We start from the raw sequence: 26,883 nt of genomic DNA on the forward strand, positions 1-26,883 counted from the left end.
ACTATTACCAAGATACATGCAAAAATTAGCAAGAGACAGATGGCTTCCTTGCTCCCACCCAAGGCTTTCCCCTAAACCCAACAGCTATACCAGATGTACACCAGTCAATCTTTGTATTCAGGCAAACTGTTATACAAATCAAAACTCATTAATTGGTTTGACACTGGCGTGCCTTGATCTTTTATGCCATGGTGGATTCATATTCAGCATAAGAGATTTGAATTCATAATGTTCCTCTACTTTCCAGATTAATATATCAAAATAGTAAAATCCTCAGCATCCGCTCATAACTAAAAGTGGTGACTGCATAACTCGGAGATCCAAAATCAGGTTGTCATTTCCAATCCACAGGTTCTGGCCGTTATCAGTTCCCTCTCAAAAATGAACACAGACATATAAGTATCTTAATCCCCACAAAGGCAAAGAGCCAAAATATTTGTGCAGCTCCCAGAACAGTAATTTTACACCTCACAGGGCAGCCTCTCTGCTGGCATGAATACTGCCAGGAAAGGAGATCGGATCTTTCATTTACTTACACTCACTGACAGCCGGGACTCTATTTGGGTTTGGTTTTTTTACTTCCTCTCCTGAGCTGCCCAGTCAATGTTTTACTTCAGTTTTTAATCAATTACTTATCAGAGTGCAGAAGAAAATATAATAAACACAACCAACTTAACAAATTAAGAATAACCATAAAATAAACAAGAACAACAAGTTGAATATGCATTGTGAGAGTAAGACTATTGGTCAACTTGGGTCTCTGTGGTCTGATCAAACTGGCAGTAGGTTTCAAGAGAGTCAGGCAGAGAAATCTTCTAACAGAGAGGACAAAGAAGGAACCTGAGATCTCTGTAAGCAAAGCAGGCATTCTACCATTAGGTTATGGTCTATTCTTTTCTCTAACTCAGCTCTTTCTGCTTAAATAGGACAGCATCTTATGAGTGTTTCTACCATAGAGACATAAAATATACTAGATAGAGCAAGAATTAATAATTAGATCCCTCCCTGATCTCATGTGACTGATCGTACCAACCTTGGGCCTGTTAGATGGTTATATGCTGATTTATTGTTGTTATTATTGTTACTATTAATTTATTATGACCACTGAGTTCGATGTATAGTTCTGTTACATTCTATGTGAAATACCCTGAGCCTTACGGGAGGGAGGTATACAAATAATAAATAAATAAACTACTGGTGGGCTGGAAAACACTGCTCTTGAGGAAATGTTTGGTGACTGACTGGCATGAAAGAGGACTGCCCTTGTCTAGAGACAGAACTGGGATCGGAGGGAAGACATATAGTAGGCTGGCCAGCCAGCCACGTAGAGAAGAACTCATCCATTGATTCCATTTGTGGATAGTCATAATAGAAAAATAAGTGGGTGGTCTTCATGCGGAGGAGAGAGCCAAAAGGGTTACACAGAACTGACTAAACCAATGTGTCACTTCTTTGAACATGACCAGGACAGGAACCACTCCCTTTGGTCCAAGTGAATCCAGCTGAGATAATTGGCTTGGATACTGGAGATACCTCTGATATACTCTGCACAGAAAGATGCTAGGTGTATTTCTGACCACATCATTATAAAGGCTGCTTTCTGTTGAAGCTTCCATGTGCCTCCCTGGCAATTGACATGAAAGTCCTGAGACATTTTCAGGAAGAATTTTAGCACCAGGAAATCACATTTTGTTCCAGGAAATTGATGTTCATGGTCTCTTCCGAGACTGATCACGTTCCTTGGATATGGCCAAGAAAACAGGCTTGTGGCGATTAGTAATCTGTGGTGATTAGTAAATCTATCTCTGGACAGGTCTTGTGCCTTTGATCAGATGTGAAGAGACAATTCACCAATGAATTTCACTGACTCTCAGTTTCAAGTAGCACTTGAGGACAATTGACATCTAGAGAGGATGCTGATCGTCTACTTTTGTAATTCCTTTCTTTAAGGATGGGGCAATTGTAAGGGTTTACTCCAAACCAGGGGAGGGAAGATTTACCCAAATCCCCTTTGTGGGTTCCCAGAATGGTGAGAGCTTGACAGATTGCACAGAGACTGAGTGTTTATAAAAAGAAGTTTTTTTATAAAAGGTATTTCCAAGGCCACAATAATATCATTGGAGGCAATAAAAGCAACAGAGTGTGACATAGTACAAAGGAATAACAAATCCCCATCTGATCCAATCTGCCCCTAGAGCCGGCAGATTGGCAACAATCTCTATTTCTAGCAAAGCATCTCACCCAAGGTGCCTGGATCAGCAGTCCATCCAATGTAGAGTCCTCATAACTGGAAACTGAGGCCTCAAATGGCAAAGTTCTGGGACAACTATAGCCAGAGATTACTTTGATGTGATAGTAGAGGGAAATTAACCAGATATCATTTGATGAGACCCAGCTGTGCCAGATCACACAGGTGTGAATGTTTTGCTAGTTTCTTCACAGATATCAAAGGAAGAGGCTCTCCTTAAAGATGCAAAACAGAGATTTATGTTTGTTCAAGAGCCATGCTGAGTTACCAAAGATGAAAGAAAGGCTTCCTGTCCTCACAGCAGTATACAATTGTAACAACAAGATTTGTTAAAGAGGACGGGCACTTTGAAATGGAACTTTACAGCTTCAGTAATTGTAGAAGTAAGAACATCATATATTTATGCAAATGCCTTTGTTCTAAATGGTATGCTGGAAAAACAAATAATCAGATCCGTGTCAGAATTCTTGAGCACAAATCAAGAATCAGAAATAAAATCATTGAAGCTCCAAAGACAAGACATTTTATACATGCTGGACACAGTGAAGAAGATCTCCATTTTTGGTCCTTTAAATGAGGATGCTGTTCCACCATCAGAATTTAGAACAAATTCTACTGAGAGAAGAGAACTATTTAATTCATAGGTTACAGAAGCTGGCTCCGGGAGTAATGAATTCCAATTTAGAATTGGGATGTTCTATGGGATAGCACATGTCAGGATTTCTTAAGGTTGTAAGACACTTCAGAATCAGTTCATGTAACTTTGTACCCTTTTAGTTAAAAATCAATGCACTAGCCTGTTGAACTGATGACCCTCAACTTTGCAAGCCTGTATGCTGCACTTTAGAGATTGTGGTGGCATAGGCAAGCATGTATATTTTTGTATAGTTTATAATGCATGTTGTTACAAATACTTATATTCAAGAAATGTTAAGATGTATGTTATAATTTCAGATAACATTTGGAGCCATTTGAGATTTTACTCAATAAAGAGCTCTGTTTTACATTTGGAAATAGTAAGTATAGGGGAAGGTGATTAGTGTTTTATTAAGCTGTATAACAAGCAGCTCCAATAGGGCCCAGGTCTCCTCCGGAAGCTCATTCCACCAAGTAGGGGGCAGGACTGAAAATGTCCTGGCCTTGGTTGAGGCCAAACATACTTCCTTTGGACCAGGGACAACCAACTAATTGGAATTTGCAGAGCGGAGTGCACTTTGGGGGACATAGGAAGAGAAGAAGACTGTGGATAGCCTTAAAGGTAAGTATCAACATCTTAAATCTGACACAGAATTCAGTCAGAAGCCACTGCGGCTACCAAAGCACAGGCCAAATGTGGGCCCTCCAAGGTGTTCTTGTGAGGTCCCAGGATGTTGCATTCTGGACCAAATGCAATGTTGGGATCGTGGAAGGCCCATGTAGAGTAAGTTACCAAAGTATACTCTAGAGGTGAACGTTGCATGGATCACGGTCAAGTAGAGCGCTAGTAGTTTGGCTTGATGGAGATGGAAAGTGCCAACCATGCTACTCTCATGATCTGCACCTCCACTGTAAGGGAGGTGTCAAAGATTACACCCATGTTCTTGGCTGAATGTTCAGGTATAAGATGTACCTCATCCAGGCCAGGTAGCCACTCTTCCTCATATGGACCTTTCTACCTACCCTCTGTCTTTGAATGGCTGAGTTTCAGGCAACTCTGCTTAATCCATTCTGCCGCTTCTTCCAGACATCTGGTGAATGACTCCGGGAGCCATCCATCAGGGGGTAGAACCGGGTGTCATCAGCATACTCATTGTCCTCTCACAAGATGGGCAAGAGGAAGCATAAAGATGTTAAATAAGGTTAGGGAGAGGATTGCGCTCTGCGGAACCTGACAGGGGAGCTGGCAGTGGTGCAATACATTCTCCCCAAATGCAGCCCTCTGTCCATGACCATGAAAAAAGGAGGTCAGCCACTGTAAATTCCTGCACTGGCAAGGTAGTGAGCCAAAAGTTCATGATCAACTATGTCAAACGATGCTGTGAGATCAAGCATCACAAGCAGCGCTGACCCACCATAATCCAGATGTCATCTGAGATCATCCATCAGGGCAACCAGCACTGTCTCCACCCCATGGCTAGACCAGAAGCCAGACTAGAATGGATCCAAAACTGAAGCTTCCTCTACTTGTGCTAATAAGTGATCTACGGCTTCCCTTTCAACAACCTCCCCAAGGAATGCCAAATACGAAACGGTAGTTGGCTGAGTTGCTCAGATAAAATTTGGTTTATTCAGCAAGGGACAAACCACTGGCTCCTTAAACCCTCCTGGGAACTCTCTCATAGAGAAGGTTGATTATCTCCCAAAGAGGGCCTTCTATCCTCTCACTGGTCCTTTTAAGAGGACATATGGTTGACCTTAGAGATCCTAGCAAATTCAGTCAATGTGAACTGCCTGAAGCCATCAAATACTGCCTCCAAAGGCAGCCAACAGGCCTCTAGTTCCCTTTCTGTTTCAATAGTTGAGAGGAGGTCATGACAGAGAATTGAGATTTTTTTCCGCAATAAAGCTCACAAATGCCTCACAGCTGATATCCAACTGGCTAATATTTTGGTGCTCTCCTTCGATGGCTGTAAGAGATCAAACTACCCTAAACACTTGTGCCAGGCATAAGCTAGCAGATGCAATGGATTCCGTAAAATCTTCACATTTTGTAGTCTTCAACACCATGTCATAGACACTCATAAGCACCCTATAAAATGTTCTCAAAACTTCACTGCAAATCTTCCTCCAAATTTGCTCTAGTCATCTGTTCCAATTTCTTCTAATGCAGCTCCTCTGAATACCAGGGGACCCACCTGAGATTGGGATGGAAAAAATGTTGGGATATGATCTCATCAATGGTGGCCAACATCTGGCTATTCCAGTCACTGACCAGCTCATCTAGTGAGTCTCCATAAGGTACTAGGTCCCACAGAGCATTCTGATCCATAAGTCTCTGTGGATGGGTCAAAATATGCCCATCACCCATGTGAAGAGGAACCAGCATACAGAGAAAGGCATTCAGAGTACAGTGGTCTGACCATGGCACAGCAATAATGCCACCAGATCTGCCAGTAGCCCTACAGTGAATATTAAGTCCAGGGTATTCCGGCTGAAGCTCACTTACTTTGGACACATCATGAAATCAACCTCGCTAGAAAAATCATTAATGCTCGGCATGGTCAGCACCAAAAAGAAATGTGGTCGCCAAAGGATCCGCTGGCTCGACATGACCAAAACCGATACAGGGATGACCATGAACCAACTAAAAGAAGTAGTCAGAGACAGGGGCACATGGCGGAGACTTTCCTACAGAATCGCTGAGGGTCGGACACAACTGAACGGATGACATCATCATCATCGTAGCCTGTCTGGCTTAACTGCATCCATCTTTTCCTGTTTTGTTCTCAACAAGTAACCATGTAAAACAGGATATTATTAATTCTATTTTTAAAGAACAACGAAGAAGAATCATAACCCACCCTGGCTCAGCAGCAACTATACATAAATGGTGTATTACTTACAAAGGATATAAAATAAATTAAAATCCCAAAAATATCAGTAACAAAAAATTAGCAAAATGGGAAGGCACACATGCCCTACTGATCACTGAAGGGGTAATCACTGGACAGCAGCAGAGGAACTTTGCAAGACACTTAATGCTTTACTGACCGAATTCAACATGCAACAGCCATTGGGATATGGGTGCTGAAGTGTTGGACTAGGATCTTAGAAACAGTTACACATGAATTGCAGGCTCTTCACTTCCAGATGGTTGGCAAAGTAGTCCCGTCCCCCCCAAGTGTCTGACACTCCCCAGATTCAAATTCTCGGTCTGCTATAGAAGTCTTATGGGTGACCTTGGGACAGCCACACACTGTTGGCATAACTTACCTCATAGCAATATATATCTGAGGAAGAACGGATCCATCAAAGCATTCATTTACCAAATATTGTATCACATTCCATGTAACACTCAAATGTTTTAAAAACCTCCAAAAGCAATGCTTTGGGGAGATTTTACTAACGACCCTTCCTGTGAGAAATGGATTTTCATTTTCCCCAGTCTGCTTGCTGATCTCTGAAAAAGGCTGCAGAAAGTTTTGCTGCAAAGTGCTCTACTTAACATGCAGAAATGGCAAATATACTTCCCCAATTTAGTGTATAAATAAAAGACAAGATGAAAGCAATACTGATATCAGTAAGCAGGACTGCACAGCATTTTGTTCTGCTTTGCTAACTTTGCCAGACAGGAGACTGTGCTGGAAAGAAACAACAAAGAAAGCAAATGAACCCTAGTCTATACGCTGTTCCAATTGCTTTTATCATTCCACTTTGATCTACAGGGCAGAAACTTTTGGTAGAGGTTGACCACAGTGCTTTGCTGACATAACTCTGGGGAAAAGATTTAAATAATAAACTTTCCATCCTCAACTGCCTGCCAGGCGAGGCAATGGCCCTTGCCTGTCATTGCCCCCCACTCTGTTTAATAGTAGAAAAATATGTTAAGAATAAAATAGGATGACATCTTTTATTAGGATCAGCTGAAGCATCCCCAAGCAAGCTTTCAGTGTTAAGAGTTTTAGGACACTCAAAAGCTTGTTTGCCCCCTAGTGGTCGCTTGTAGCTGATTATTATAAGTGCTACACTTGTGCTGGGTTTTTTAATTCCTTATGATGAACCAACGTGGCCAACAGCTCAAGATATAAACCAAGAAGACATCTCATCACTGTGAGAATCCAGCCAATTGCTCCCCAAAGATGGCCCCTCCAAACCAAACACCCCTCCCTTCAACCCAAAATTGCCTTGTCAAGATAGCACTTGTGAAACTTCCAGACCAGCCTGGGAGCTTACACATGGTCAGCATCAAGCCATTCCCCCTTCCTTTCCAGAAACTCCTTCCAGTCTACTAGGTGCTGAAGCTTTCCCCTATGAGTTCGAGGGTCCAGGATCTTGGCCAATTTGTAGTGCACAAGCTCAATGACAAACAAAAGAATCAGGTCATCAGGCTTCTTGCATCGACCTTATGGCTTCATGGCAAATGTGCTTTGCTTTTAATGCAGAGGACAGAAGCAGAATTCTTCAAAGCCTACCACTTCTGGACTTGGCCCTGCACCTGGTGATTGGAACCAACTTCTTTTCCTAAACAAGCATAAGGGTAAAATGCACCCCATGCTGCATACTTCAATGAATATTTGTCTGATAACTGTATCCCAAGGGGCTTTAGAATACAAAAATTTCCTATATTATTTACAGAAAACAACACCTTTAAGGAGAAATCGGCCTTTAGTTTAAGCAAATGCTCCACAGATTTAATGCTTTTGATCGTAGAACAATCAGCTTCTGAAATTAAACTTATGGAAGAGGATAGTAGCAAAATGAAGGAATCCCTAAGAAATGAATCCTTGCAGGAGAGCTTTAAGAAAACACTTGTGGAGACAAAAATTGAACTTAAGAAGAGTTTAAGAATAGAAAATGTAAAAAGGACCTTTGTGGCTATCAGTTGGATAATGTATATCCTTGACTTAAAGCCAAGAAACCGCAAGTTAAGGCTAAATTTGTCAGCTAGGACCCTAACACTTTCTTGAGTACTGAGGAATCTTTTATGAATTTCAACACCACAAATATTGTCTATTGCATTGTATGTCCATGTAAGTTTCTATACATTGGCATTTCTACTTGGCCACAAAACGTGGGATTACTAAAACACATCTCGAGGATCAGAAATCAAATACTGGATGCCCCCCTTTAATGAGAAAACATCATTCTGTTGAAGAATTACAATTTTGTGGACTAGAACATCTGTCACAATCTGGCTTTTCAAAAACAAACATTATAAAAATACTTTTATGCTGAAAGGCAGAATTGACCTTTGATACCTAAGGGTATCTCATGAGAAGGAAGGACTCCCCTGAGAAGAGCCTAATGCTGGGAGCGAATGAGGGCAAAAGAAGAAGGGGATGGTCCTGAATATATGTTGTTGAGTGTGGCCCCGGACAATCCTCCTCGTAAAGCAGGTGTTTTTTTTTTCCATGCGACAACTGCAGCATGGATGGTGCTTGCAAAAAGATGGAGACAAGAAGATATACCAAAAATAACAGACTGGATTGAAAAGTTGGGAGAATTGACCAAAATGGTAAAGCTTACTAATCTAGTTAATGGAAGACCAGTAACAGAATTTGAAGAACATTGCGGGTATTTCTCACAATATTTAGCTAAATAGATATATATGTATTAATTAAATATGCATTAATATTTAGCCAGATATGTATATATGCATTAACAAATATATTAGTAGGGTGAACTGACTTGTTATTGAACTACAATCTTTTGTTTTTGCTTTTTTCTGTTATTTTCTTTCTAAAACAAAATAAAGGCTGGCGTTATCCAGCATTTAAAAAAAAATAAGAAGAAGAGGGGGATGACAGAGAATGAGGTGGCTGGATGGAGTCACTGAAGCAGTCAGTGCAAACTTAAATGGAATGGTAGAGGACAGGAAGGCCTGGAGGATCATTGTCCATGGGGTCGCGATGGGTCAGACACGACTTCGCACCTAACAAGAACAACAACCTAAGGGTTTAAATAACTGTTTGGAGTTAGCCAAGTAGGCTTCTTGGATCCCTTGCCGTGTTTCCATGTTGCTGGAACAGTCATGGTTTGAGCATTTAATAGCTCTTGTTTAAAGAGAATCCTCCCATCACTTACTCTTTACTCTTCAAGCATTCTGGTTCATGAGATGACTCACATCATATCTCTGAGTTTATTAAAGTCTGTCCTACAAAAGTCTAACATACATGTCTGACAATGAACTTCCTTGGCACACCATCTTAAAAGGAGGACATTATCACTCCACCCCAGGACCTCCACCTCCTTCCCCCATCCACCAGCTCTTGCCTTTCCACCAACTCTTTCTCCTCTCCTCCATTTTATTCTCCCAACAATCCTGTAAAACAAGCTAGACTGAGACTATGTGATTGGTCCAAGGTCACCCAGCAGGCTTCCATGGCAGAATGGGAATTTGAACCGGGGACATCCAGATCCTTGCCTGACTACCCACTATAGAAGCACTATTTTGTCATCAGTCAAAACAGTGAATGGGCCACTGCATGCCACAGTCATGATACAGATCTGGTACTGCTCATAGGGAAATTGAGAAGAATCTGCAACTCAGGTGTGACAGCTAGCCAGGCTGATGCATCTGGTTATTGCTGGGCTTCTAATGGGAAACACTGCCTGCTGACATCATCCTTGGCCTCCTTTCTCCTCAGCTTTCCCCTACCTGCCCCACTCCAACCTCAGTCTGCAAACCTCTACCATCATCTTTACCATCACTGCTCACCTCTAAAATGGCTACTATGGAGGGTGGAATCTGAGGCATTGTACTGTTTTGAGGCCCCCAACTCCAAACTGCAAGAAATATTTCCATCCCAGTGATCGCCAACCTCCAGGTGGGGCCTGGAGAGCTCCTGGAATAACAGCTCATCTCCAGCCTATAAAGATCAGCTCTCCAAGCAGAAATGGCTGCTTTGGAGGGTGGACAGGGTTCTTGTGCAGAAGAAACATTTAAGGCCTCCCACACAGGTTGTTGCGGAGATGAAACACTCAAGGCCTACTGCATAGTGTTGTTGTGCAGATGAAACAGGAGGCAAAGTACCACCCACAACAGCATACAGTCTCATCTGCACAACAACTCTGTATGGTGAGCTTCAAATTTCAGAGAGTGGTGTTGAAGATACACACATCTTGACTCCAGCAGCAAAACCAGCCACAGCAGTACTGTAAGTGAGAAAGGGCTTTTCTGTGGCCTCCCTATCAGCCAGCTGTTGGGTAGAAGGGGAAATCATGGCCCCTCAAAAGGAATGCCCATGCACGCCCACAGACATCCCTGCATTGCTCTCGGAAATGCTTCCCATGCTTCAGTAAGTGGCTATTAGAGGTTTCCTTCACAGCAGGCCTGAAGGAAGACGGGGTGCAGAATCCTGAACAAGAGCAGCAATTGGCCCTGAAGGGGTGGGAGGGATTCCATCAATCTGAGGCTTCAGAACCTTCAGCATATTGTCAGAATTATGCAACACATTTTATTAAATTAGATGATGATTCTCTTACTCCATGGCAAGACCTGAAAGTCAAGAGCCTTTCCCTACAAACATAACTGCCAATGAAATGCAAAGTGCAAACAATCCTTTCTTCACTCCAGGACCCAGGGCTTTTTCAGCTCATTGCATCTCAAATAGCCAGGGAAAGGCAAGATTGCATGACTCATAATTTGTACTCTGAACAGTTCCAGAGATCTAAGCCTTTTCAAACCTTACATATTAATTTTTCTTAATTTGCTTTGACAGGAATTTGTATTGTCATCATCCAAAATTAATCATCCATGTCAGGCAGAGGAGGGCAGGTGGGAGAAGAGCAAAAGATCACCAAGTGTACGGACAAGAAGATAGCTCAAAAAAAAGGGAAAAAAAGAAAAGAAAAAAGCAGCCTTTTTTTCCCATCAATCTCCACTTTAATCTTTAAGCCTGTGAATAGTCTAGAGGCATCAGCCTTTTGTTGCTGCAGTGCAGGGCTTGTAAAGCATATCATTCCTAGCTCTGCAGCAAGAATCTGCTTAGAAGCAAAGAGATTCGCCCCTTAACGTACTGCTAGCTACACTATGGCTGTCCCTGCAATACACAGTTGAAGGATGATTCCGGAAGACATTTTTTAATGTGCACACTCACCCATCCTTCCTAATTTTCTTTCTTCTTTTACAAAAATGCAATTGCAAAACCCATCACAAACATTCACCATTTCATTAGCTTTCAAAAAGAGACTTTTTATATTTCCAGTGCAGCTCTATTTCCAGTTGCCCCAATGACACAAAGAAGCTTTTAGAACACAACAGGACTCACTATGTCCTTAGCACACCTTTGGAAATCAGCCCTGTATTTTGGCAGCTGAGCAGACTTCAAATCTTTCATTAAGTCACAAAAGACTTCTAGAGAAGAATTGCATAGGACAACCTGCCCTACTAAAGCAGAAAGGTAGCATTGTTGATGGGATGGGGCAGCAGGGTTGGCCTCTTTTATCTCAGTGCTAACTACATCTTCTCCTCCTCTCTGGTAATATTATCAAAGAGCTGGTCTATGTATACAGCTAGGGATGGCCAACTAATCTACAAACACCTGGTCTAGTTTGTGCTAAGAAATAAAGGTGGTCTTAGTGATTCTAGGGTCCTGGGCCCTAGATAGGGGAATCATAGCCACCCCTAGTATCCTCCCCAATGGGGTCAAACAGGAGGCATTTCTCACCTTGTGCAAGAGGAACTGCTGGTTTTTCTTCTTTCTCCCCTCTGCCATGGAATACAGCCATGGGTGATCTGCCTCTCCAGGCAGGGGACTGGAATAGCTGCCCCTGTTGCCCCCTGGTTAAGATCACTAAATGGCCAAGCATTCCCCTACAGCTTTTCCAACTCTTATGTCTGATCAATCACATTCTTTGCAGCATTCATTGCAGGACTTTAGTTAGTAAGCATACACCCAGTGCTGAAATATATAAGAACATTGAGACTGTATATATTCTCAGTTGTGCAGAAGACAGCTTCTTGCTAATAAGATCTGAAAGAACAAGAAATATTCAGTTGTGCAGCAGGATGTGTGGCTGCTTAGAACTGATTAGCCAAGTGAAATCTACTGTCAGACTATGGTCATATTTTTTGTAGAAATGTTCCTATATGAGTGTTTTGTCAAGACAGGATAAAGAAAAGTACCCAAATCAGCCTTGATTCAGGCACAAATCGGTTGAATTCAACCCCGAATTTATATCTCCCCCCCCCCTAGTTTCAATGGCCGAATCAAGCTTACCTGAATTGCTGGATCACAATTTGGCACAATTTGTCAATTCAGACAAGTGGCAGCGATTTAAATTTTAAAGGGAAACAAGAGAAAGGGAAACTTTCATTTCCTGCTCTTGTTTTCCCACCTTTCCTGCACTCTCCTGGGGTGCCACCCCTAGTATGTTGGGTGGGAGACATCTTCTCCAGACCAATGGCTAAATTCCCTGGTGGGAGCCAATCATTGCAATACATTTTTGCAAAGGCATTGATTGCAGTGAGGTTATGATGGGACCCAGAAGTAAGGGTAAAAGGAAACCCAGGAAAAGAGGAGAAAAAAAGGAAGAAAATAATAATAATAAATACAAGTACTGTTTGTATCCATGCAGAGCCTGGCTCATAAAGGGTAATGCCAGGCAAAGTCAGTGTATTGGACTGACAGGCTAATAAGAGGCAGGGCAAGAGTGGGGTGGGGGGAAAGAGAGGGAAAGGCTAATCAGATTTGGGGCAGTCTGAAAGGAGGTCCGAGTGAGAGACACTCAAGCATGAGAGCTTGAGGGAAAATATTTTCAAGAATCAGATTGTTGTGAAAAATTATAGGGAAGCATCAAATATATTAACAAAGTGCTTCCGCTGTCAGTCTTCTCTCCCTTCTCTGTGACCCTCTTGCCCCTCGCCCATCTGTCTTCTCTCTCTTACCTGTCAATCCCTTGTCATTCCTCTCTCTGTCTTCTTTCCTTCCCAGTCACCTTCTCCTCCTCCTTCTGTCCTCACTCCCTTCTCCCCTCTCGCCCTTCAGCTCTCTGTCTCTCCTTCCCACCATCACTATCCCCACCCCAAGCAGCCCCACTGCAACCTTGCCAGGCCTTGGCATGGCTGCCCAGGTCAGCGAGGAGGGAGGAAGAAAGCCCCCCACCAATGCAACCCCCCGCCCCATGTAGCCCTGCTGCGGCCTTACCAGGCTATGGTGGGGCTGCCTGGGGCGGGGGGTGGGCTAGCACCCATCGTGTTGTTCCTACAACATGCTTTTCTGCTAGTATATAAGCAAAGCTTTATCCAGGTTTAGAATTCTGTGTTTGAGATAAGTAGATGTGGTGATGGTAGAATAGCATTCACCTAGACCAAAAAATGGAGTTTCAGTACTAGTTTGGACTATTTAGTCATTACGAGGAATCTCAGTGTTCTCTGCCCTTCTTTACCTGTCCTTAGTTAAGAACGCAAGCAGAACTAGACTAGCCCCATACCTTCAATGGGTTCTTCAGTAACACAGAACAACAACTCCTCCGGAAAACAGATCAGATAGAAAGTCCAGACTATTTGATGTGAATTAAGATAAACTTGGCCCTTCTTGTAAATAAAGAGCACACAAACCATATTGTGCTTTTCAACAGTGTACCTTGCAGCAGTTTAACAGCAGTTTTTTAAAAAAAATATGGTAAGCAGAATGCACACTGCTTTCAAGAGTAACAACACAAGAGGAGCTAGGCCCAAAAGGGAATCAGAAATGAGAAACAATTTTGCTGCTGATTGCACGGTTTAAATTCTCCCCTGGAACTTCTAGAAAGATGTTGTAAATAAATATTTCCTTGTTTAAACACAGAGGTGTCTCATATTGTGTCTGCCGTTGTCACAACAAACTGTACAGAAATCATACTGAATAACCTGTTCAATACTCAGTGCTGTTTGCCTTTGTCCATATGAAGAAAGCATCCATCACTACAAAACAAGGGATTATGGCCTAAACGCATTAGCTTGGGAGTGAGTGCCACTGAAATCAATCGGGACTTAAATATACACAGAGTCAGTTAAAAGCATAGTGCCTTTTTACTTTAAAAAAATCCAAAATAGTACCAGTATTTCTATAAGGTTGTACTGATTTCCATCAATTCCCCCTTGAGAAAATAGTGCAGCCTTTCCTAAAGGGGCTGGTACTTAGTCCTGATGATAAAAACCACTGTAAAAAAAACAAACAAACCAAAACCCTGATAAACTATGTTAGGAGGTTATTATTTTATTTTTATCATATCCTTCAGCTGAGGATGTCAGGGCAGCATGCACAGCCAACCCCCTTTCCCTTGTTATGCTTACAATATCTATATACATAAAATCATAACTGTACACCTTGACAAAATGTTGGAGTTTCCAAAGCCTTCTATTGGTGGAATCTTCCCCCCCCCCCCAGGGCCAATTGCTGGTCTTGCTCAGGATTCCATCCCTTCTCCCCCTCCCTTCAGCCTGCTGTGAAGGAGCCTCTAACAGCCCCTGACTAAGGGGAGGGACATGTTTCCTTCCGAGAGCAACGCATTGGAGTCTGCATACATTTGTATGCTTTCCTTTTGAGGGGAGGAAAGCTCCATCTCATAAGCCTTAAGTATAATTCCAGGAGACCTACAGGCTACACCTGGAGGTTGGCTACCCCTGGGTTGGAAATATTCCCTGAAGTTTGGAGATGGGGCTTCAAAACAGCTTCAGAATCCATCCTCCAAAGCACCAATTTTTGCTTGCAGTGCTGATCTTTATAGACTAGAGATGAGCAACAATAGTAGAGACAATGGTAGAGGCTTGCAGGATGAGGTTGGGGTGAAGTGACACAGGTGTGACCCACCTGGACTGTTGGCTTTGTCCACAGACAACTGAAGTTGGGGTGGAGTGGTGCAGGTATGTGTTGTCATCATACAGTGCATTCTCTGGGAAACTAAATTAATGTTGTCAAATCTTTGTTCTTTTATTGAAACACAGAAAACACATCCATCAAAACTGTCACCCAGCATGCTACTGATGAGCAGATATTTGAGCCCAAATCTCTACAAATCTAGTTAAATTTTCAAATCACTAGTCTGCTTTTGCTCTTCTGCCAGGATTTTGGTTAAGGCCAGGAGGACTGGAAGAACTTGCCCCTCCTCCGAGTGCCGTACTGGAACAACAACCTGGAGACATGGCAGCTTGTGGGGGAGGGTAGCATGATGGGGCTGGAGCAGTGAAGACTGGTGTGTGGGAGGGGGAGGTCTGGGAGTTGGTTTCATTATATTTTATTGTTTTTATTTATATTGTGAGCTGCCACCAGCTGGTAGTCCCGGGAGCGGCGGCTAAGAAATTGAATGAATGAATGAATGAATGAATTAATGAATGAATGAATGAATGAATGAATGAAATAGAGAGCCAGCCACCCCCAGTTCCATCATATTCATATCCTCTAAATAGGTACTTTCACAATTTTGTGTGAACAGAGTGAGATGCTGTAACGACTCTCAAATATCTTAATATTTCATTTTAATGTTTGACATCTTGCAGACCATAAATTGGGTAAGAAGGTAGTATAGAAATGTTTTAAGTAAATAAAAATATAATTGAAAAAATTGATTGTGTGAACCCATTCCCTGTTTCCAGTTCCCTAGAGCAGTGGTCCTCAACCTGTTTCAGGTTGCAGACCGGTGTGGGGGGAGGGAGATCCGGGCACCTTGCATGCGCGGCAGCCCATGCACAAACACGTCTTGGTGGCAGGTCATGCGTGAAAGTGCCGCACATGCATGTTTGTGGCCCCACCAGGCGAAAACGCGCATGCACGGACCTGCCACCAAGGTGCATTTGCACCGGCGGCTGCACTTCCCTCTCCCCCCCTCTTGCAGAAAGAAGCTTGCCGGGTGGGCCGCAAGCAAATTGGCAGCTTTGGCGGCCACTTTGCTTGCGGCCTGGGAAGTTTCTCACTGCGGGGGGGGAGGGGGCGGGGGGAGGGAGCCACGGCCTGGTGCCAAGGCCGGTGGTTGGGGACCACTGCCCTAGAGCATGTAGAAACAAAACAAGCATTGCTGACTTACCTATTTGATAAAAAATCTACCTGAATTGCTATGCTTCATCTGTTTGATACTCTTAGCCTGTCTGGTGTAGTTCAGTTGCTTCAAAGATAAGGTGACCAGATTGTCCCACTTTTGGAGGGACATCTGGGGGTACCTGGCCAATTGTATTTATGTTGAAATTAATATATATATATATTACAATATTATTTTGCATTCTATGCATTCTATGCAACTTTTTGTTGCTCCATATAGACCAATTTTTAATCAAGAACCCCCCCAGTCAATGGTGTCCTGCTTTACCAATGTTAAAATCTGGTCACCGTATTCAAAGACTGAGTCTGTGATCTTTTGGGAGGCCAACTGACTCAGTGTTTAAAATGCAAATTTTGAATGGGGGAGACCTGGTTCCAAATCCCACCCAGGTAATTTACTATTAAACTCACTAGGTAAATTTGGGCTAATCATTTGTTAACAGATTAATCTACTTCACAGGACTTCTTGTGAGAAAAAACAACACAGGGTCATTCCATCCCTGTGTTCCTTGCAGAAAGTGTGGGATACACACAGCTGAAGAAATATTCAAATCACTATACTCTCTACCAACCCCTAAATATGGTATGATTGGGATGGGGGTGGTGGGGATACAATGACAAAAAAGAAAACTGCTCATAGCAGTTGCTAATAGCAACAATATTTTCCCACTGTAAGAACATTTGTCCTCTCAGGAGGGTAAAGCTTCCCAACTCCTCTGGGTTCCCATAGAATAGGGAGAATTGGAATGAATTCACACTGAGGTCAAGTCAGCCACATTACAAAGCAAAAGTTATGCCTAGGGTCTGGTCCCCAACCTTTTTATCACCGGGGACCACTCAATGCCTTTTATTGAGGCCCGGTGGGGGGTGGGGTAGTTTACTCCTCTACTCTCAACCACTGCCCTAACGCTCTCTGGTCGCTATGGTAATGTTTAAACATCCCTTCAAAATAAGATACAGACACGCCACAACAATGAACATAAGGAACATTTTATTTTCATGGAAATTTTAACTCATGACAATGAGAAATCAATGGGAACCCTGAGCTTGTTTCTCTGCAACGAGATAGTCCCATCTGGGAGTGATGGGCGACAATGACACCCGAAGTGTGTTGTAAAGGGCCGGGGGGGGGGGGGATGAAGTAAAGGGCCGGGGGGGGGGAGAAGGCATCCTTCGCGGCCCACCTCCAATTAGTCAAAGGACCACATGTGGTCCAAAGCCCACAGGTTGGGGATCGCTAGTCTAAAGGACTGGGCAGATATAGTCTAACAGCTCATTGATGTGACTGAAAGGACAATTAGGATGACCATTTGCTATGATGGATCACAGGTGCTAAGAGCATCCTGCCAAAACTGTCAAGAAAGTTTTGCAGCACTTATAGCACTCTCTTTTAAAAATATAGCAAAATCAATCAATCAATCCTCTTGCTAGCCTGATCTCAGAAAGAAATTATTTCCAATTCCAGCAATGGCAGTTGTTCAGATGCTAAGCAAGAGCAAAACCTCCCTGTGGAAAATGTAAGTCCACCTTACCCAATGCACTGATACCAAAGGGCCCAGTGTACCTATGGGATCACCTCTCTGCCTACACCCCTCTGCTACTACCAACTGCCTAGTGATCCCTGGCCCCAAGGAAGCCCACTTGACCTCAACCAGGGCCAGAGCTTTCTCCATCCTGGCTCCCACCTGGTGGAATGAGCTCCTGGAGGAGATCAGAGCTCCACAGAGCTTAAACAGTTAAAGGTAAAGGTATCCCCTGTGCAAGCACTGGGTCATGTCTGACCCTTGGGGTGACGCCCTCTAGCGTTTTCATGGCAGACTCAATACGGGGTGGTTTGCCAATGCCTTCCCCAGTCATTACCGTTTACCCCCCCAGCAAGCTGGGTACTCATTTTACCGACCTCAGAAGGATGGAAGGCTGAGTCAACCTTGAGCTGGCTGCTGGGATTGAACTCCCAGCCTCATGGGCAGAGCTTTCAAACTGCATGTGTGCTGCCTTACCACTCTGCGCCACAAGAGGCTCTTTAAACAGTTATGCAAGGCCTATAAAATGGAGCTCTTCCCCCAGGCATTTGGTTGAGGTCACCACTAATCCCAGATCATATATGAATAAATGAAATAATAGTGGTTCCGATTCTCGTGGGACCGCACTGCTCACTTTATTCCATTGAGAGAAATGTCCATTTCTTCCAGCTACCTGCTTTCTGTTAGTTCAGCAATTTGTGATCTGTCAGTGGGCCCAGTCATTTATCTCATGACTGGTGAGGTTACTCAGTAGTCTGGTGAGGTTCCTACACAGAAACCACTTTAGAAGTCCATGCACGTAATATCTACCAGTTCCCCCTTATGCACATGCTTGTCAGCTTCTCATGGAACTCCAAAATGTTGGTGAGCAGGACTTCCTTTTTGCTGGGAAGATAAGGAATGAACGTAGTATGTCAAAGTCTGATTTCAGAGGCACATTTAATACCAAAAAAAAAACCTGTTTATACTCCTGGTATGAGTTTTGGGATTATGCACACTTCTTTGGGTACTTGCATATGCACAAAAGCTTATACCAGGAACAAAACATCATCCTTAAAGGTGTCCCTGGCCTCAAACATTGTTCTGCTGCATCATATCTACATGGTGACCTACCTGAATCCATGGTATGTCAACTTAGTCTGCTGTAGTACATTTGATCAGCAATAGGTATGTGCAAGGAGAGGGTTATTTGGACCAAATTGGTTCATCCAAATTACCCACGGTATAGTATTGATTTGTCTGAATCGATTTGGCACCATTGAAAGCAATGGCACAATTCAAAATAATGGGGATTTTCCCCTTTCTTATTTATTTGTTTGTTTGTTTATTTAATTTATATTCTGCCTAACTCCTTGGACTCAAGGCAGATTACAAAGAATAAAAGTTCCTATAAAAACTACCCTAAACCAGCAAAGCTAAGATGGCAAAATCCCTCCTCTCGTTTCCAGGCTCTGTGGGAGGTGGGAGTTTGAGGTAGAGGCACAAAACATGCAGCATAGCTGCAGGAGATTCTCCTCAACAGAATCCCTAAGTTTCAAAATAATTGGACTAAGGAGTTCAGTCCTAGAGGCACCTAAAGTGGATGCCCCATCCAACTTCCATTATTTTCTATAGTGAACAGACCAGATTTTCTGACCTTACATTTCCATCATTGGAAATAATGGTCAAATGGGGTGTCTTTGGGTGCCCCTAGGATTGGACTCCTGGTCCAATCCTTTTGAAAGTTGGGGGTTCTTTTGAGGAAAGGCTACTGCAGCTATGCTGCAAGTTTGGTGCCTCTACCTCACCCCACCAAGGGGAAAAAACCAGAAATGGCAACTTTTATGACAGTCTTTGAAGAATAAATTACAAAAATGGTACACATTAAAACCCAGCAACAAAACCATTCTTCACCCTAAAATTGCTCAGCACAGCACAACCAAGCCAAACCTGCCCACCCACGGCAGCAGCAGAAGTGGACAGACACATTGGCCTAGCATGGCCAAACAGCTCTGCCACATACATCAGCAGCACATAAACACAATCCCAGGGAAGGGTGTGGACATTAATAAGGAAAGCAGAGAAGAACTACAACACTGTATGGGGCCCACCAGTGCCCATGCCCATCCAGGCCAGCAGCAGCAGAACAAACACATACCATTTGCCCCAGGCAGACCTCAGAAAGCGGGGGAGAGGGGAGTTTCCACCTTGATCCTCGTCTCTTACCAGGATCTACGCGCACACCAGCCCTCACTGCCCCAGTGGATGAACTCATGCAACGGTCACTTCCAGACTGGATTTCTGTAATGTGCGCCATGTGGGCCTTTCCTTGATGCTGATCTGGAAACTCCAACTGATTCAGAATGCAATCGCATGACTCCTCACTTGTACACCATGGAGGAGACCCATCTGGCCTGTCCTGAGGAAGCTGCACTGGCTCCCCATTGAATTCTGAATCCACTTCAAGGTACTATTGTTAACCTTTAAAGCCATACACTGTCAGGGCCTATAGTACTTAAAGGACCGCTTAGGATATTAGGATTGTCCAACACAAATAAACTGGTGTTCACTGGCTGAAAAGAAGTTCATCTGGCCTCAACCAGGGCCAGGGCCTTTTCAGTCCTGAGCCTGACTTGGTGGAATGAGCTCCTGGAAGAACTAAGGGCCCTGACAGATCTGGATCAATTTTTCAGGGCCTGTAAGATGGACCTCTTCCACCAGGGAATTGGTTGTGGCTGATGAACAGCTAGATGACTCTGATTAAACATCGTTAGAGCTCCCTCTATATGCCCCACCCCTTCCTGAAAATCAAAAATTCTTAAATGAAACAGTTTGGCTATACAGCTGATATGACTGGTATAACTGTTTTTAAGACGGTTTTAACGTTTTAATATTATATTTAAAATTATATTTATTATGTATATCTTATAAACAATGCTGGAAGTTGCCCTGAGCCCGCAGGCTGGGAGCGGTGGACGATAAACAAACAAACAAACAAACATGTTGTTATCAGCCAAATTTCACAATTAACATTGATTCTTTCTGCATGGCTGGTATATGATGATGACCCCACCACCATCCTGGGTGTGGGGGAATAGAAATTGAAATATAAATAAATAAATAAATAAATAAATAAATAAATAAATAAATAAATAAATAAATAAATAAATAAATAAATAAATAAATAAATAAATAAATAAATAAATAAATCACCCCTATGCTGAGGCTGTGCTCTTGGGGTTCCATGTAGGTTTTCTGGAGGGTATGTGCTGACTCAGATTCAAATTTGCTGTGGATTTTTTGGGGGAGGAACATTTTTGTCACACATTCCCAGTCAATCAAACTGGTTAATGACCCTGCTGCTTCTCGCTACACTCTTTTCAAGAATGGGAAGAGTAGGGGGGGTTTTGGCCCAGCAACCCATCACAAACTAAGAGGGAATAGAGTCACAGAAAGTTTGTGCTTACCTCATGCCTTGTCAAAGTTCAGTGGTGATCAGCTGCTCAACTTAATAAGGGTCTAAGAGCAAGCGATGTGTGCAGACATTGTTGCCCGCATGAGAAAATGCCCACTCACTCTCAATGCTCATTAGGGGGCAAAACAGGAAGGCCTGGGCCATGTAAGAGAGGTCCAGCTACACTAAATTCTGTAAGTCTTGGGGTCACCAAAGTAAGCCCTCACCACCACAGACGCAGCTTCCTCTGTTCCACTCCTAGAAGACCACACTGCAGCCAGCTTGGATTGATTGCTGGTAGATTCCTCAGGGCAGAGGTTGGCTGCTGGGGCAGGTGGGGGAGCAGCAGTGGATGAGCTGCTTTCTCCTCCATCCATCCTGGCTTCCAATCTTGCTCTCATGGACATCTGCTGCATCACTCACCGGATGTGTGCGATAAAGCCCTTTATGCAGGGGTCACATGCTCACCACCATGTATGAATGCTGCTTGCAGATTTCCCCCAAGCTGTCATTGAGACCTCTTTGGGGCCTTCACACAAGACCACTGAAAGCAAGCCAGAATATCCCAGGTCTGGGTCCAGAAAGGGGGCCATGTTATCATGGGCTTTGTAGACTATGGGGATGACCAGACTCAGACTCGCCATGTCACAGTAGTTCAGCAGTGGAATAGGCTGCTTGAGAAGGTAGTGAGCTCCCCCTCACTGGTGGCCTTTAAGCAGCAGCTGGACAGATACTTATCATGGATGCTTTAGGTTGTCCAGGTTGGACTAGATAGCTTCTATGGTACTCTTAGGATTCTATGATTCTAGAAGTGGATATGGGTGACTAAATGCAAAAAATGAGAGGATTCATTAGGATCTGTGCTTCCAAACCACATTTTTTGCCATGGCACTCACTCTAAATTCTCATTAGAGGGCATATGGGAGCCACATAGGAAAGCAGTATAAAAATCTAACAAACAAACAAATAAATAATTTCTGTGGTGCTCTCCATAGTTACTGAAAATGATACGTGATTATACAGTAAATGCAGGGTGACCAAATGCAAATATCCTTAGGATCTATGAAGATTCATGGTTTTAGTGTTTTTTTGCACTGCGGTGGCACCATGGAGTGGTGGATTGATGATTTTCTGGGTATCATCTGGGGCCATGAATATTACATGCAATTGTATAGAGTTTTGCATGACCCATGTTTCAAAATCACAGTATTGCATGTGATGATGCCAAGAAGCAATAGATTCATGATTTCTGAGTTTCTCTTTGTTGGTATGGAGATGATCAGTGACTGAGTCTGTGCTGAACCAACACAAAAATCCTTAGGATCTATGCTTTGAAACCATGGATTTCTACCATAGCAACACCATAAAGTAGTGGATCCATGATTCTTGCATTAAAACCTGTGGCCAGGGACATGATATGTAGAGTTTTGGGTGACCCAACACACAAATCTGAGAATCCATGAGGATAGTTTGTTTGTAACCAAATTTTAGCACCATGAAAAAGCCATGGGATGCGGATTTGGAGATTTCTGTGGTGCAAAATGCTCCCATGGCCATATGTGTTTAATTATTTGAGGGTGACTACAAGTAATATTCCAATCAATGGGGATCTGTGCTTCGGAATCACATTTTTGTGCTGAGGTGACAGCATGAACCATCAGATATTTGTGTGTTTTTTTTATTATCGGTGGTTATTGACATGATACATGATTTGTTGGTAATTCTGAGGTGACCCAGTAAAAGGTAAAGGTAAAGGTATCCCCTGTGCAAGCACCGAGTCATGTCTGACCCTTGGGGTGACGCCCTCTAGCGTTTTCATGGCAGACTCAATACGGGGTGGTTTGCCAGTGCCTTCCCCAGTCATGACCGTTTACCCCCCAGCAAGCTGGGTACTCATTTTACCGACCTCGGAAGGATGGAAGGCTGAGTCAACCTTGAGCCGGCTGCTGGGATTGAACTCCCAGCCTTATGGGCAAAGCTTTCAGACAGCTGCCTTACCACTCTGCGCCACAAGAGGCTCTGGTGACCCAGTACAAACATACTAAGAAACCATGAGGATCTGTGCTTTGGAACAATGTTTTTGAACACTGCAGGCACCACAAAGCAATGGATCCATAAGTTTGTAGGTCAATCTGTGTTGATCAATATGGTTTTGCTAATTCACATGACAGTGAGTTTGGGCACCATGAATTTTGTGGATCCATGATTCTTGTGGCAAAATCTGTAGCTGTAGAGTGTAGGGTCACCTGTTGAAAACCCCTGATCCATAGGACCTGTTCCTCAAAATCACGTGTTTGTTCCATAGTGTCACTCTGAAGGTGCAGATACATGATTTTTGTGGTGCAAGCTATGGCCACGGGCAGGGTATGTGATTTGATGGTGAATTTGGGGTGACCCCCAAACCCCCTGAGGATACATCAGGATCCATGCTTTGGAACCATGTTTTTCCTCCATGGTATTGACATGAAGATGTGGATCTGTAATTTTTTTTGGTTCAGGGGGTGGCCATGGTTATGATAGGTGATTTGATGTGGATGTTTGGGTGACTCAATGCAAAAACCTTAAGGATCCATCAGAATCCATGCTTCAGAACCATGTTTTTGCTCTGTGGTATCACTACAAAATCGTGGATCTGTGGTTTTTGTGGTGCAAGCTGTGGCCACGGGCATTTTATGTACTGGTGGAGTCATGTTTTCCTCCATGGTGTTGCCACGAAGGCATGGATCCGTGTTTTTGTGGTATATGCTGAGAATATTGATACGGTATGTGATCTCATCTTGAATTTGTGGTGATCTAGGCAAAAATCATGAGGATCCATGTATTTAAAATATTTATTTGCACCATTGTGGCCCCAGAACACAGTGGATGCATGATTGTTGTAGTGCTCTTATAGTTTAAGACATGGTCTACAGTGTGAAGAAGGTTTTATTTTGTTTCAGTGTGAAAATCATGAATTAATTATGATCCATGCCTCAGAGTCACATTTTTGTGCTGTTGCAGTGCCCAAGTGTTGGATCCATTTTTAATGGTCCCGTTCATAGCCCTGGCTTCCACATGTTATTTAATACCAGATTTATCAGAGTTTGGTTTTTTAAAGTGTCCATGTGGATCTATGCAGATCCAATTTTTTACTTTCTTCTTTCCCTATTTCTCCAGCATATTTCTCATCATATAAATGTCTCTAGATAAAATTCAGCCCAGAGCTGAGACCAGCACATCACTTCAGGTCCACAAGATGCAACTGCAGAGGAATCTAGAAAATCATGCCACGATTTCTTTTAAAATAATGCAGAGCATGACTGTTTGTTTTCACATGACAATTCCAGCAGAGAAGTGGCGTGACATTTGGAGATATTAAGGACAAATTCATGTTTCATTTTTTCACCAGCATACAGGTAAGGAATGCACAACCCCATGGAAAGAGATGAGGCGGCAGTTTCATGCACAACATCCCCGCAGGAACTCAAAGTGATTTCAGCCATAAAGCACTAGCCAGTAAGGCAATGACCATAAAAGCCACTTCAGGACCAAACTGGACTATCAACAAGAGAATTCATTTCTACCTTTCAGAATGTCTGACTGATAAAAGCAGTGAAACCTCTCAAGTTCTTCTGGGATATGATTCTACCCAGCAAAGACAACATGCTGTCCCTCTGCTAATCAAGGACTAGTAATTACCCGTTCAAAAGGTTTATCAATCATCCCCTAGCCAAGGGAGGTTAATTCAGACTAAGCCCATGGGCAGAAAAGGCCCAGTGCAGGGCAAACTGTTACCCACAGCGCTACCTTGGTTGGATTTCATCCAAAGCATACATTTCCAGGATGCAGAGTAAAGGCCCAGAAGGGTCATCACAAACCTTATGCAACTGCTTCTTTTGGCAAATTCTAGGCAATGGATCATACCTTAACATACAAACACACAGAGAGAGGGGCCACTATTAAACAGTGATTCCTGGGAGTATGGTTCAAAGACAGGGCTCTGAGGAACTGTTTCAAGATTTCCAGGAACTCTTTCCACATACCCCCAAATTTCCACAAAGGGTGGTGAGAAGGGAAAGGCAAAAGAGCTGTAACATGGTGGTGTAACTTTGCAGGAAGAATCTATTCTTCTGGATTCTTTCTTAGAACACAAATCCAGTGGTTTAGAGAGAACGAAGGGTTTGTTTGTGTTAGTGCACTACCAAACAGTCCAACACAAGGGATCTGGTACAACATAGGGTTAAACAATGCAAAAGCGTGGGGGGGATTAGGTGCCTGAAAGGGGAAAGAATAACATGCTCCAAAATCAAACTCTTTCTGGAGCTGCAATGGGGGGGGGGGGAAACAGGAGGGGAGGGAGTCAAAGCCAGAGAAGAAGGGAAAGGAATTTTTTCCCCACTGGGGAAAAGAAAGGAATCATTAGCCGGCTGTTTTTGCCCCAAAGCTACAGAAATAAATCAACTTACCGGGGTCGAAGTGCGAGCTGAAGGCAAAGCTGGGGTTGAAAAAAGAAGCCGACATGACAATAGCCAAGAGATTTGCCACCATTCCCATGGCAAAGCAGAACAGAGGGGTGCTGATGGGGGGTGAAGGGAAGAGAGAAAAGGAATCAAAAATAAATGGCAGAGATGGCAGGCACTGGGCAGGTGAGACGGTGGTAAAAGGGGGCTTTCAAAGCTCTCACAACTCCACAACTTGTACTGGTGCCACATTAAAAACCACCATCTCTCCTCTTGATAGCGCAGCCGGGGAATTCAGTACTGCAGCTCCTCCTCTTCCTCCATGTTATTATTCCAATGCGTCTCCTTCAGGTATTTTTTTAGCAGATTAGATCCTCCATGGGGAGATTGTGGGGGGGGGGGGTCAAGTTGCAATTGTCAGAGTTGTCAGAGCGGTAACATAAGAGAGCTGCTCCACCTCGTTGTTTTCAAAAACCGCAAATACCCTGGCACACGGGGCTCCAAATGCAAAATTAAAAAACACAGCACTCTAACACAAAAATGGAAAAGAAGCTGCCTGCAAAATCACACTGCACCTGACGCGGTGCAGCGTCTGCCTAGATGCAGTCTCGTGAGTGTTTAGCCAAAGAAAAATCATAGTCATCATCATCATCATCATCATATAATAATAATAACAATAATAATAATGTTCAGACACTCACCGCCCCCCCTCCCCGGCAGCCACACGGGGAGGGAAAGCTTTGCACCAAAACAAATGCCGCTGGGGAGGGGGGCGTTCTCGGCAGCAAGAATACCAGGGCAGGAGAGGAAGCTGCAGAGCTGCGGCACGGTTCAAGAGCCTCTGCCGGTCCTAGAGGGAGCGCAAAAGAAGGAGCTGTTCCAGTGCTGACCCTGGGAGAAACTGCAACGCCATCTTGCTCCAGCTCTGCCCTCCCCCCAACGCTGCAGCAAGCGGCAAGGAGCGAACGGGCGGCGGGGGAGGGGGGAGAAGGGGGGGGGAGGACCCGGGCAGTGCTCGCTGAGGTGGCTCGGACTGACGCGCGCCAGGATGAAGAAGGGGCGTCGCTGCACGTGCAGCCGAGGGTGACCCGGGGGAGCTCACGCGCGCACACGCCAACCGCCCTCCACCCTGGAAAGGTTGCGGGGGCGCCATCCACGCGGGAGGGGATCCACGCCGGGGTCTAACTCACTCGTGTCAGGCGAATGGGGTTCCCGCAGTGTTCTCCCCTGCCTGCACAATGAACACCTCCTCACTCTCTCACACTCACACATCCTTGTCTAGCTTTCAGGCAAGTTCACACACTGGCTAGAAATGTCAGGGCTTTGCTTTGGCCAAGTCTGAATGCTGAAGTGAACGGTGGGTTGCAGTGAACAGCTTCTCTCAGGAGTGCAGTCTCACACCTGTATTCTCCATACGTGTGTCTTTTCGCATAGACCAATTCTCTGTCTCCCAGACAAACACAGGTGTGCACAACATCTATATTCCCCCTTGTTCACATGAACCGGTGGTGCATACCCCGACATAGCTGTGGCCGCCACTTTATTGTTCTGATGCACTGTGTGAAAGAAGCCGGGGAAATTTAGC

The 26,883-nt window shown here is 43.9% G+C and overlaps 1 protein-coding gene across 5 annotated transcripts in view; it reads right to left on the bottom strand.

Annotated features, from left to right (window-relative positions):
- The window catches only part of AATK (apoptosis associated tyrosine kinase), an 83,148-nt gene extending 56,642 nt beyond the window's left edge, over positions 1-26,506 (bottom strand). For 3 of the 5 annotated variants that reach the window (XR_013229475.1, XR_013229476.1, XM_077328226.1), the window contains exon 1: positions 25,305-26,338. Coding sequence is in view for 2 of the 5 variants with exons in the window: in XM_077328226.1 (XP_077184341.1) it covers positions 25,305-25,392 (88 nt within the window). In the remaining 3 variants the exon portion in view is untranslated. Of the gene's footprint in view, positions 1-25,304; positions 26,339-26,488 lie in introns of those variants that run through there. The other 2 variants (XM_077328225.1, XM_077328227.1) reach the window with 2 other exon arrangements.
- Positions 26,507-26,883: the final 377 nt, after the last annotated feature.

The sequence above is a fragment of the Paroedura picta genome, chromosome 3 (assembly GCF_049243985.1).
Source record: "Paroedura picta isolate Pp20150507F chromosome 3, Ppicta_v3.0, whole genome shotgun sequence".
Taxonomy (NCBI): Eukaryota; Metazoa; Chordata; class Lepidosauria; order Squamata; family Gekkonidae; genus Paroedura; species Paroedura picta.